Raw genomic sequence first — 14,415 nt, 5'->3', positions numbered from 1 at the left:
AAACACCAAATAGATAAAGAGACGCAAATGAAGGAAGATTACGCCCGCAGGCAGGCGCAACTTGATGATGAATATGAAGCTGCTGAAAGAAAAATCGATTTGGAATTTAGTGCTAAAATGGAACAATTACGGAATCAATACCGTCAAGGCGCCATTCACCGTGGGGGCTCCATTCACCGTGTGCCTTCGAATATTTTTTCATTATTTCCATGTTATGATTGAATGATATGACAATTTCCCTTCAATTTCACCAATACAATGTTGTATTGGTGAAATTGAAGGGAAATTGTCATATCATTCTATCATAATATGGAAATAATGAATAAATATTCGAAGGCACACGGTGAATGGAGCCCCCACGGTGAATGGCGCCTTGACGGTATAAGGTGAAAGCTGTTATCGCGAAATCGTTAAGAGTAGAGCGATGTTCCATGACAACAGCTCATGTCCAAATGCGATTGTTTCCCATCACAATTCTTCATCGGTATCTCCCGGAGCCCAACGAACGCCTCCAGGAGAAAAAAAAATAAGAGCTGTACTTCATCGCAATTCATCTACCAAGTTAACTGCTATGTGCTCTGCTAGTGTAGTGCTGTACCATACAGATTGCCATTCAGATGTAGCAAAACACGTTGGACTGGATACATTAGTGCGAGGCGATAGAAGAAATGAATGCATTGTGAAATCTCTGATCGATTTGGCTAACAATGGGAAGCACGAGATCAAAACAAACATTAAATTGTATCGGTTCAAAAGGGACAGTGTGTGTTGTTCGGCAATTTTCGATCCTGGTGGGCCTTGTGTGGAGAACACACAGTGTAGATTTTTCGTTCCGCGTGAAGATAAATTGAATGCATGAATATTAGGAAGATGATACAAACTCTGGTACTGAAACAAATGGTGTCAGCGCAGTTTATTACCAGTTTCATGGGTGGGAGAATGTTGCAACGAGTTTGCGATGAAACTGGCAACACTGCAACAATTGCCTTTGTACGATACAATTGAATAGTTGTAAAGTAGAATAGATCGCGAAAAGATGGGGAGTTTGTTACTTTGGCCCGCAAGAATTATGTACTAGAATGTAAGTTTTTTTTGTATTGTATTTAGCTTAATTTTATAGATTAAATACAAATAAATTTCAGCTTTGAAGCTGTGTCTAAGGAACACTGCTGTCAAAAAGTATCCCTTCAGCCAGAGAAACCGACTCCCAACATAAATGGAACATTTTTAATTTCGAGTAGCCCCTCCCTCTTTTTTGAATAAAAACCAGTTAGATAGTTTAGTAACTATTCCATTACTACTACGATTATATTTCCAAACAAAATTCATATTATAATGCGTTTATGTTTGTTCAATCTTGTAATAATCATTAAGAACGTTTCAGTTAATTACTGAGCATGAGTTTGTAGTTGGGGTCTCCAGTTAGCCTAGTGGTCTAGGGGAGGAAAAAAAAAGAGCAGAAACCTTTAGTCTATTCCACACAGAAATGAACTGAACACAACGCTTGGCTTAGACTTATTTATAAAAACTTGAATCAAATGTAGATAGAAATATTTACTACAAACTACACGACAGGATATTTAAACTGACTCGCCACTGCTAGCTTCACGCGGGAATCAAGCAATCCACCACCGCGTCAGATGGTCGCTTAATGTTACTCTCAGAATTCAATCTACTTTACATAAAAACTTGATTAGGAGTAAATGCCGTTACTCGAAGTAATGGACTTATCGAAGTGGCCTCAAATATAACTATTAGACTGAACAGACAGAAAAATAATATGACAAAAAATAATCTGCGATTATTGACACATACCTACCTATTATCTTTATATGCTATTTTACAATTAAATCTTGACACAATAGTATGAAACGAGCTCACCCATTTATGTGCGTCCATTTATCTTTCAATCGCTAGTTGTCTCGGTTTTTGTCGTCGAACAGAGCACAAATCCAAAAGCAAAACTCAAAAGAACCACTAAATGCACCCGCGCAAATCTGGATCGCAAAAGAAAAAAAAAACAAACCGCCTCCTCATACACACTAAACAACCCGGCTGCACACGAGAAACGATGACACACACGACACAAAACCGACGACGATAGCGCGACGGTGCCGAACCGTAAAAAGCGGCATTTTTCTGCTGACTCATTGAGAAAGTTTCAGTTAATTACTGGAAGAAATATTTCAAGATATTCATGGAAAACAAATCCTCCTCCTCTTCCTCTTTTTGGCGTAACGTCCTCACTAGGACAAAGCCTGCTTCTCAGTTTAGTGTTCTATGAGCACTTCCACAGTTATTAACTGAGAGCTTCCTCTGCCAATGACCATTTTGCATGTGTATATCGTGTGGCAGGCACGAAGATACTCTATGCCCAAGGAAGTCAAGGAAATTTCCTTCACGAAAAGATCCTGGACCGACCGGGAATCGAACCCGTCACCCTCAGCATGGTCATGCTGAATACCCGTGCGTTTACCGCCTCGGCTATATGGGCCCTATTTTATCTGAAACTCCACAGGTAAGTTCTTGTGAATTTTTTAATCAAAGATTGTAACTTAATTGCACTGCTGAAGTCGGCTACGACGTGTAGGAGTAAAAACATTATTGCTTTAAGTAGCAACATGTTTTTTAGAAACCTTTCTAAAATGTTTCTATAAAAGCTTTGAAAATCTCCTCATAAGAACAAAAACCAAATTTCTCAATTTTTCCATAGATTTTTTTTTTAATTTTTCAGATATGCTTTTCAATTTTACCAGATCTTTTTCAGAAAACCCTCCTTTTATAATCGAACGTTTCCTCTAACATTTTTTTTACGGATTAGATTCTCAAACTTGTGACTGTCACATTGAACCATTTGTCTTACGTTTGACCAGGCACAGTATCAGCGAAAGTTTCGACGGAACTTCAGACATTTATGACCTCGACTTGAATCGATGTAATTATGACGCAGTCATGGAAGATTTTCATTTTACAACTCTGCTTTTTGAAATCATCAGCAGGCACTTTCCGCTCCGCAGACACCCACCCCCCAACCCCCTCCTTCGTCATTCCTATAGTCAGCCGTAGTGGACTGCCGAGCTTCGACATCGCCGCAATGTTAGAGATATCCTTGGGGAAATTCTCATAGGGTTTGCTGAAGAATTTACCGTGTAAATTTGTAGAAGAATCCTCAAAAGAATTTCCAGGAGAAATATTGGAGACATTTTCATTGAATTTTCTGGAAGGATCATAAGGACATAAGAAAAAGTTTGCCGGGAGCAGCTAGTATTGTATAAAAAGTAGAGGTATTCCTGCGGAAGCCAGCTCAATAACTTCTAGCGGCATTTTCAGAGATATTTCGTTTGGAATTCTGGGGGAAATCTTCGGGGATTTGAAGAAATCCTCAGAAGATTTTTTGAAGGATTCGGCTGAAAGATATTGAATGGTACCTACCTTGAAAGATTTCAAGGAAAATTTCCTAGAGAGGACATTTTGGAAGAATCCTCGCAGATTTTTTTAAATGAATATTCGAAGGAGTTTCTGGAGGAATGCAGGGTAGAAGGGAGCAATTTTTCCATGAGTTCTCATAAACAATTCTCAGATTTTTTTCGGAAAAATTATTGTAGATTTTTCGGAGAAATTTTGATATTTTTTCTGCTTGAAAACATCTTCTAAGAAACTTTTAAATGAAATGTTTGATATTTTAATTCATAGGTATCCAAGGACAAATACTCGGAGAAATTGAGAAATTTACAGGGGATAGACAAAATGCTCGAGATACCTATGTATCACCAAAAATTTTCACTTTTCAAAAAAATGGTCAACTAGCTATAATTCTTTGAAAGGTGCATTAAAAATTTAAAATTTTCACTGTAAGTTGGTCAACTAGCTGGCGTTACATGGTCCAAATTTGGGAAAGATCGGGCCATTCGACAAGATGTAAGAAAGATTCTAGTAAAAGGCATAATTATCCGACAGCCAACCTTGAACTGTTACATCTCCGGAATTAATTACCCAAATGAAGAAAAAATTCGAATATTCATGACTTATATAGTGAATATTGGAATGTTTGGCTTAACCTAAAATTGTTTTTAAGAAACAAAAAAAGTTATAGCAATTTTATTTATTTAATGATTTTTTAGTAAATTGATATATTTTCAACATGCACCCCACAACTTTTTTCAATTTATTGCCGGATTTTTTATTACTGCCTTTCAAAACATATCTATACTCAAGACAGTTGAGAGATTAATACAGTCAGGTTTTTTTACGCGGTTTTCATTTACGCGGCCGCGTAAATGAAAACTCCATACAATAAAAAATTCATCGTCTTATTTTTGCATGATTCGTCGAGAAATGGTAAGACTTTTTTTTACGTGGTTTTTTGGACTTTGAACTGAGTTTTTTTTTACGCGGTACGTATCCCCCGCGTAAAAAAACCTGACTGTAATTACCATTTTCAATTTTGAAACGATGTTGACGTTTTGGTTGATTCGGTGCTTAATTAGAAAAATTATTTTACGCTATCTTTTAATTTTGTTTATTTCTATTTATTTTTAAGTTAAGTTAAAAGAGTTAACTTAAAACTTTTACAAAGCGCATTATATAAGTCATGAATGCTCTGAAGTTCATTTCATTCGGTTTATTGAATCCGGAGATGTAGCAGTTCAAAGTTGGCTATCGGATGCTTTTTACATGAATCTTTCTAATTTCATGTAGAATAGCCCGATCCTTCCCAAATTCGAATCATGGATAGACAACTAGTTGATAAGCTTACAGTGGAAATTGATGATTTATTGATGCGCTTTTCGAGGAGTTACAGCTAGTTGACCATTTTTTACCATTTCTACATGTTTAGTGCCGCAGTTCTTAATGTAACTTCGGGATGAATTTTCGTGGAAAACTCCTGCAGACATCCGGAAAAATCAGACGATGCTTCAAAACAAATCTTTAGATGTACAGTACTGGACAGAATAAAGTGCGCATTGGCTGTTTTTCATACAAAATGCTTATGTTTGGAGGGTTGAATCTCAGCTTCTATTGCCCCAATTGATCTCAAATTATGTCTGGACATTCATAGTAACTTGAAATTTGATCTGAGAAAAAAGAAAAAAAGTCCGAGCAAAAAATAAATATCACTAAACTCTAATTTCGAGAAAAATAGCTAAATTTATAAACGAAACTTTTTTAAATAACTAGTTTGGAAAAATTTTGCCTGTCAGTTTTTTCACGTTCGTTGATTTTCACTTGGATTATGGAAGACATTTAAAGTTCGCGACAGTGTATTTATCCAAGGTTTGTTCAAAGAAGGAGAACGATTCGTAACGTAACGTAAGAAGAGAAGCCTGCAGGGGAACAAATTGCATTTGAAGAAAATGGATTCCCTTCCTCCCGTTGCATTCTGTTGCGGATCGGTGTCAACGGCGTCATCTCGATTTTGCGATGGACGCTTGAAGCCCAATGAACGCCGTTTCGAGGGCATGTTCCGGAAGCTATTCCCGAATGCGAAGCTTAAAACTGATCTATGGGAGGAATTCATTGCTGGTGCGGAAGCGATTTTCGACCATTTGGGAAGTTCCACGCTCTAGTTCAAGGATCAAAATGTCAATTTTCCGATTGCGACCGGCCAAAACCCTCGGCTGAGACGATCGGCCATGAACAGTTGAGGACTGAAAATTGTGTTCTTGTGCGATGTCAGTGGCAGACGACCTCTCCACGCAGCTACAAGAAACAAAAGGACTTTATTTACTATTATTGGATTGAGGAAACTTAGCAGAATCAAAACTTGAGAAACTGGTGAGTTAGTTCCAATTAATCTATTCAATATTTCTTATCAATCTTTTCAATGCCAAACGCGTTGATAATAAGATTTGTCCAGCTGGGCTAATTGCATATTATGTGACATCGAATTTGTTGTATTAACAAATAATGATTACCATTGTGGTTTCCAGGATAAGTTCAGGTAAATTTTCATAATTAATATTGACGTACATACCTAAACAATTCTATATCCCTATATTTTGTATATATTACTCAACCATATAAAACTAAACAAATCGGAGCGTTTGGTACGGTATGTCCACGCATCCTTCCATCCCTGTAGATTCTAGAATAGCTTCGATTTTTGAGATTACTTACAAAAATCTAAACAGTTCTAGCATCATCTTTGCGGTGAACACAACGTAGTAGGCCTGGCCGCTTTGATACTTGTATCATATTTTTGATATGCTACAAGCATCAATACTGACAAGAAAAATATTTGGACGTAATCTATCCCAAATATTTTCCAGGATGCTTTCTCGTACTGGCTGCGTTTGTGTTAGATTAGATTAGATTAGATTAGAAACTTTTTTAAATAACTAGTTTGTTCAGAAAAGTCGTGTGTTTCGGATGACTGATCAACTTTTTGTTTAAATATTGAAAATTCGAGATCATTCCAAAATCCATATTTTTCCATTTATCTCAAAATGAGATAGGGGAAATTATGTATTTTCGGCAGTTTTGTTCTCTTCGTCATGGGGTGTTTTTTGAAAGCTGTATAACTCAGAGTTGGTCTCATATCCTTCCCAACCAAGCTGAATTGTATGGCCAAGTATCAGGAAATTTGACCGACAAAAGCCCCTCATGACGAAGAGAACAAACCTGCCGATAATACCCATCGTCACCCTATATGCGATAACTTTTAAAATCTTGCATGGAATAGTCTAGTTTCTTAACAATTTCAAGCTATTGAGAATGTCCAGTAAGTTTGAAGTCAATCTATGCGCTAGAAGCTAAGATTCATAGCTCCAAACTTGAGCATTTTGTACGCAAATCGACCAATACGTACAGTATCGGACAATAAAAATGCACCAAAGCCGTTTTCCCATACAAAATAGTCAACTTTAGATTGCCATATCTCAGTTATCTCTCAACTGATTGTTTTCATTTTTCTGTGACGAACTACAAAACATTTCAATTCTGAAAAATTATTGAAAAAGTTCGGTGATAACTATTGATACAAAAGTTACAGATAGGTTGAATTTTGACATTAAAAATGCACCAAGTCAAAAAGTATTGTAGCAAAAACTGGTTACGTCATATCATTATGGTATTTCGGCAAATATGATTCTTGTGTAATGACAAATACATTTGCTGAAGAGACGAACATGATATGACTTGGTGCATTTTTATTGTCAAAATTCAACCTATCTGTAACTTTTGTATCAAAAGTTATTACCAAACTTTTTCAATAGTTTTTGTGAATTGAAATGGTTTGTAGTTCGTTACAGAAAAATGAAAACAATCGGTTAAGAGATACCTGAGATATGGCAATCTAAAGTTGACTATTTTGTATGGGAAATCGGCTTTGGTGTATTTTTATTGTCCGATACTGTAGGTTATTCTGTACAGTACTGTATTGCTGAAAAAAATCTTTTGGATCTAATTCCTTTAGAAAACCATAAAAAAGCTTCTGGACATTCTCCTCTTTTTTAGGATTTAAAAAAAAATATATATGGACAAGTTCTTGGCAAAATTCATATTCTTTGTATTGCTTTGAGGGAATTCCTGAAAATATTCAAGAAGAAATGGGGCCAATCTTAAACCGAATCAGCGGGAAAATCTGGGTGAAACGCCTGAACTAATTGTTGGTGGAAATTCTAAAGAAGTCCCGGTTAGAAGTTCCGAAAAAAAACTTATGGATGTACTTTTGAATGTTTTGCAAACATCTCCAAGAACGAGTGGAAGATTACTCAGACAAGTTTCTAAAGTACCTTTATAGGAATTGCAAATGGTAAAGTTAACTTAGGAGAACCTACGCATTTTCGGCTGTTTTGTTCTCTTTGACTTGAGTTGTTTTTTTTTTTGAACCTGTTGATCTCAAAATTAGCCTCAAATCTTTCCAAACCAAACTGAATTATGCCACCAAGTTTCAGGCAATTCGACCGACAAAAATCCCTCATGACGAAGAGAACAAAGCTGCCGATAATACCCAAAGTCACCCTATCTGAAGAAATACTTAATTGATCATTTTTTGATGAAAACAGTGAAATAAGAGAAATAAGTGAATTGTTAAAATTAATGTAAAACATATAGGATAGCGAGAGTCTGTGTCATTTGGCATAAAGTCATTTGGCATAAGGCCGTTTGGCATAAGGTCACTTGGCATAAAGTCATTTGGCATAACGGTCATTTAGCATAATGGACGCTTGGCATAATAAAGAAGGGTACTATACTATACGTATCTCATCGCGTTCCAAAATATGTATCAATTGGTTTCAAATTGGTTGAGTTATAGCAGAAAAGTGCCCAAAATAGGAGCCCTGCCGAGACGGTTCCACTTCCCTAGAACAAAGAGATTCTGATCGCATTTACTCGAGCACTGTCCCATTGTGGACCGTGCATAGTGAGAGCGCTCACAGACATCCCAACCGCCAGCCAACCAGCGAACCAGCCAAGAGAAACAAGCTCGAACTTCAACGGCGGGCGATGATGCACCATACACCGTTTGTGCAGACCCCACGGACCTCTCGGTTCAGTTCCAGTATGGTTGCCGACGCGTGCAGAAGCAAGCAAGCAAGCGACGTGATAGAATAATTTGCTCTCTCGTGTGTTGCTTTCGAACGACGCAGACGACGGGACGGGTCCTCTTGTTTTTGTGCTGTGTTTTTGTGTTCTGTGTGGTACGTGGTGGGTGCCCCTCAATCCCTTCGACGGACCTCTTTCGGTGCTAGTAAGAAGAACAAGACACTCTGTCTACCGGTCATTGATCATGGTGATGCTGTGAAGGTACAGGGAACGACGAGTCGAGTCGAGTGCGCGCGGTCTGGAATAGCGGGATTAACCAGAAGTTACTTATTGACTACCGTCGTGGTCGAGCTCGCGAGTATACGCTGGAGTTTATGAGGACAAATTAAGGGACTTTGGTGTCACGCTGAGAAGAAGGATTAATTAGTGAGGTTCGTCGCTTGATGACCTCTCGCTCGTTGATATCACCCTGAACCGCCGCCTGTCTGTGCCTGCTTGAAACGAAAGCAGAATATAACTGCAGTTTGTGCCGCCTGAGAGTGCTCCGGAGAAAATTCAGTTGGAATTAAATCGTTGCGCCGTTGTGATGAAATATGATCATATCGTGTTCTGAATCAACATCCGTTTCTTGAGAAAGAGAGAAGCGCTCAATTATGATAATGATCATGCTGAACTAGTTCAATCAGAGCTTGCGGGTGGAAAAAGAATCAACTCGGAAATTGAATTAATTTTCTCGTTTTTTTTTGTTTGGTTTGAGAATATGTGCTGAGGGATAGGAAAGAGAAGTGTTTTCACATCGGCCATTTAACCAAAACAACCGCAATCATAGAGCAATCATCGACGGAGTGAATAAAAAGTAGTATAAATTAAACCAACGGCGCCGATATGGATTCCAGTAGCTTGATTCTGAACCGGTTGTGGTGGCCTCGGTCAAAGATGCATCTTCTGGCAGCAATTAGTTCGGCGATTTTGATGCTGGCTTTGATGCGTGTACCGGAAGTTTCTGGCGAGGAGTCTCCAGCACAAGATTTCGGTAAGTCTTCTGCTGGCGAAGTTGGCTTTTTGTGCTCACATTAATTACAGCGGGCATCGTACTCCTACACTGATACAAATGATAACAAAAAATGTGTCTTAATAGTGTACATTAGCATTTTTGGTTTAGATTAGATTCAGATGATTATTGACCGTTAGAAATGTTCACATGAGTTAATAAATAACCACCTCTATATACATAAATCTACACATGGAGAACATTCATTTAGCTCAAAAAAATCTCTCATTTTTCATTTCTCTTTTTATTTCTGGCTCTATTATCCCACTTGAAATTTTCTCGTATCTCTAACTTAGTTTTCTTTGAGAAATTCTAGATATATAAATTGAAGGGTTTTTTTCCCTTGCCCTGCCTAAACTTGTATGGTGTATAGAACAATGATACACTATGCCCCAGAATGTTGAAAAAAATTCCTGATCGGATCGGGAATCGAATTCGCTCTCTTTAGATTAGTAGCTCAAAGCCTTGTTCACTAGGGCAAGGGTCTTCAGATCTATGCCCTGGCGGAGCACTTATTGAGTGTAAATGGCTGTGCGGTGCAATTAGTTATGAATGTACGTACAGTAATTTTAATTTTGTATAGGAAGATTTTTGCTTTGATTTTTTCAAAAAGCTTGTAGATTTTTCGCTTCGTTTCTTGACAGTATTCTGGAAGACGGTGGATTCTTTTTAGGAATTTTCACTCTTTACTAACTAGGATTTTTGGTGGTTCTTTCTCAGTTTTCCTAGTAAACTCATAAAGTAATGATCTGAGGTGTTTGAAAATTATTAACAAAGACTGCTTCGATGCCAGGCACTTTTGTTCTAGACACAATTTACTGGTGAGCTCGTTCCATAGTTGAACTTGAATTTGTACTGCTAAGCAGTTGCTACTCCGGTGTCGCTAGATTTTCTACACTCAGACAAGGAACCGATGCGATGAGATATTTGCATGGGACCTAGCGTGAGACTAACAGGCATCTTAAGTGTGACAGTGTTGGTGATCTTTTATTCCTTGGCGGGATAGGTGGTCATGGCCAATGTAAGGAGTGATGATTGCAATTGTTTACTTACTGCAGGCCTGCAGCCAGCTAAATCCTCCGGAAAGTTTTTTGTTTTGGAGTACAAGCATAGTACAGGTATACCTCGATTTAGTGGGCATTTCAATTTTCCAAATGTCTATAAAATCGAATTTTACATAAAATCGAAGCGAAATAGATTTTTTAATTTAAATTGTATACCAAAATGTACCAAAACATATAAAACCTGCATGAAAACTGAGTTTTTGACAAAAGGCTCAAAGTTGTTGGCATATACTAATAAGTCTCGCTAAATAACGAATAAAACACTATCTCGCTAGCTTGGCATGAGCAAAACCTTTTGACTCCTAAAATATGTATGGTTGATTTAAGCTCCAATACATATTTTGGGCAATGGACATGCACAATAACGTTATTGGCATAAATGTCTCAAAAAGAAAAACTGAAAATTCATTCAGGAATTCCTGCGAAAATTTCTCCGAGGATTTACACTGGATTTCTTTTACGAATTGCTCCAAAAAAATTCCTAAACGATGCTTCTGAAATTCCTACTGGGATCCCTTCTGAAATTATTCAAGGGGTTACTTTGAAAATTTAGAAGTTCGTGACAACCACTTGATAGAGCGTGGTTACTGGTTGTGCTGTATTTGCCGAACGATCTTTTTGTACAAGTAGTGTAGGTTTGTACCGCTATCTGCTCGGTCGCCTTTTGTTGCCATTCTGCAGTGTTATTTAAGCCTCCTTTGGCGTTAGGGTCCTTTTTTACCCAAAACGTACACAACGTCACAAAGAATTATTTTACGAAATCAAGCATGAATTGCTTCACCAATGCTTTACCATGATTTTTACATATCCTTTCAGATGTTTTTTTGAGAAATTCGCCCTGGGATTACTTCAGGAATTCCTCTGGACAGTGTTGGAAATGACATCTGGACATTTCTAAATTCAACCACCTGCAGCTGATTTTAGAAGCTGATCCTGAGAATATTTTATCGCTTGTGCCGCTAGATGAGTCCAAATGACATTTTCAGCACTGCCTCTGGGTATTTTTTCAGGAAATTCTCGTTTGGAGAATTTATTAGAGATTCCTTTAGAAAATCTACCAAAAATTTACCAGAAAATACCAAAATCTATTTTTTTTCGAAAATTTGTCCGAGTATTTGACCAAAAATTTCCACATGAATTCTCCCAAAAATCTTCCAAGGATTCATTCGAAAAATTTCTCCAGGGATTTGTTAATAAATTCCTCCTATTCTACAAATTCCACAAAAAATTCTTTCAAAGTGTGCATGTTTTCCTTCCGAAATTCCTTAATTTTTTCCAAAAAAATATCCATGAATTTGAGCAGGGGTTCTAGGGGTTCTTCCAAAAATTTGTTCATGGATTCCTTAAAAAAATAGCTTCATGCATTTATTCAAAAGTTTTTTTCTACAGAGATGCCTTTAATAAAACTTTCAGCGATGCCCTCAGAAACTATTCCAGAGTTTTTCAAAAAATGTTTCAAAAGACTCATAAAAATGACGAAATCCGCTCGGAAATTTTCTGCAGGGACTTCTATAGAAACTGCCCTAGGGGTTCCTTCACAAATTTTTCGAAGGATTCTTTCAGAAAATCTCTCATGGTTTTTATAATAATTTTGACTAAAAATTTATTCTGACATATCTCCAGAAATTTATTTATTTCTTCAGGGATTACTTTGAAAAAAAAAAATCACAGATTTTCGATAATTCTTTCATGGACCCTTGCTGAAATCCGTCCTAGGATTCGTTCATACGTTCCTGAAAAAAAATCCCAGGAATTTTTAAAGAAATGCTTTCAGAACCTCCTTTGGAAACTCCTCATAGATTTCCCGACTAGGAAAATATATCAAGTTTATAACACATTGTGTTATGATGTTATGATTTTTTTCTATAACTTATTTTGTTATAAACTAGGTGCAGAATGATGTTAAAATAACTAAAACTGTAACAAAAAGTTCACCGATCTAATCAAAACAATAACCTATTTTGTTATAATCAGATCAAAATAATAACACAATATGATATAAATTTAAGCTTCAAGAAAACTAGTTTCTATCATACAGGTATTCTTCGATATAACGTACCCTCGATATAGCGTACCCTCGATATAGCGAATTCGATATAACGTACATTTTGCTTCGATATAACGTACAACATTGAAAAATTATATTTTTCCCACGAATAACCCTTAGATAAACTACGAAATCGCTCAAATCAATGTTTTGTTGCAGCATTGGCTTTGCTACCCAGAATTAGCGATATTTTGGGAAAAATTTAGTGTACATTATATCGATGCAAAATGTACGTTATATCGAAGCACAAAAAACGAAATGACTTTTTTGTCAAAACTCAAGTTTTTCATTATTGGTTTTGTGAACTTCACCGAAATCATTATTTGGGATTAATTTTACGTCGAATACATCAATCCCAAGTAACAATTCAAAATCATTAATAAGCATGTCAGTTGATTAAATGTGCTATAAAGGCGCCGACAGTTGTACAAGAGTTTATGTTGAACAAAATGGCGAATAAATGTTTCATGCAGTGGAAACTGCACGTTAGTTAAACATATTTCTGCTCATTGAATAACCAATGGTATAAAAGTTTAAAAACAGTTGCTTAAATATTCACATCATCTGTCTAATAGTGCTATAATAATGATAGAATACAAGCTGCTCCCAACGTATCAGATGCCGTTATTCCACATAAGATCTTCAATGGAACAAGTAGCCTATTTAAAGTTTAACAACTTTTGCTTGATCATTTTATTCAACTACACTGATATAGCTTAACAACAAGATATTACCATGTTTCTTTAATACAAATGTTACACTTTTATTCAAGCAATGTTGATTAGCAGTGGTACTGTGTCACTTAATAATCGTTGTTCGCCCTGCCCCTTTTTGTAAACACGATTGCTGATTAGGAGCCTAAAAAGAGCAACCGCGGCTACAAGTTTGAAGACCAAACAAACTTCTTGCAGCAGCTCTAAATATCACACTCTTCACACTTTTAAAAACATTCTGACTTACCTTTTACACTACACGCTTCAACGGCAGCAAAATCGGTAACAAAAACACCAGAAAAATCAGCTGAAGTGGATTCTGGGCGGCTCCTGGGCGGCTCCTCTGTTTGGTGTTGACAATCTACTCTATCCACTTTGTTGCCACCGGTCAAACCGGGCATATCTTCCTTATGTCCATATCCTATAGTTGCCTGGAGATATACACAAGTTTTACATATTCTCCCGACACAAAACAGGAGCAGTGAAAATAAATAAAGTTCACTTATTTGGACGTTCAAATAAAAAAAAAGTTCGAAGCGACACCAATCTTACAACACAACACCGTGAATTACTGACACACTAGCAAAATAATTAGCATGTATGCCTTACGATTAAACGTTGCGGTTACAATTATTCAAACATTGATCAACTTCAATGTTTATGAAGACAATTAGTTGAATAAAATATGTAAGCAATGTTTAAGCAGCATATGTACGGTAATTATTCGACTCAGGAATTGAATATTTATATACTGCTTCAAATCTGCCGATTCATGTAATTCGGATTGAAGCAGCGCGGATGCAGACGAGTGTGAACCCAAAGATCCAGAGTTCGAGTCTTTCCATTGATGTGATTTGTCCCATAAAATGTAATGAAATAAAGATGTTGGGGGTACATAATCAGAGAGAGCTATTCCAGACACAAATGCAGAAATGTTGAAAGTTAAATCATTTTCTCATTTTATTGTTACATGATGTAACATGATGTTGAAGAAACGTTTAAGAATCGTTTTTGTAGCAATTATAAAATCATATCTATAAATAGAAATAAATT

The 14,415-nt window shown here is 36.8% G+C and overlaps 1 protein-coding gene across 1 annotated transcript in view; it reads left to right on the top strand.

The window, feature by feature from the left end:
* The first annotated feature begins 8,004 nt into the window (after positions 1 to 8,004).
* Positions 8,005 to 14,415, top strand: part of LOC109429890 (uncharacterized) — a 150,850-nt gene continuing 144,439 nt past the window's right edge. Inside the window, exons 1-2 of the mRNA XM_062849192.1 lie at positions 8,005 to 8,071; positions 8,117 to 9,520. Of these exons, the coding sequence (XP_062705176.1) occupies positions 9,373 to 9,520 (148 nt within the window). The 5' untranslated portion in view covers positions 8,005 to 8,071; positions 8,117 to 9,372. The remainder of the gene's footprint in view (positions 8,072 to 8,116; positions 9,521 to 14,415) is intronic.

The sequence above is a fragment of the Aedes albopictus genome, chromosome 2, assembly GCF_035046485.1.
Source record: "Aedes albopictus strain Foshan chromosome 2, AalbF5, whole genome shotgun sequence".
NCBI classification, from domain to species: domain Eukaryota; kingdom Metazoa; phylum Arthropoda; class Insecta; order Diptera; family Culicidae; genus Aedes; species Aedes albopictus.
This window is presented reverse-complemented; position numbering and strand designations above follow the sequence as displayed.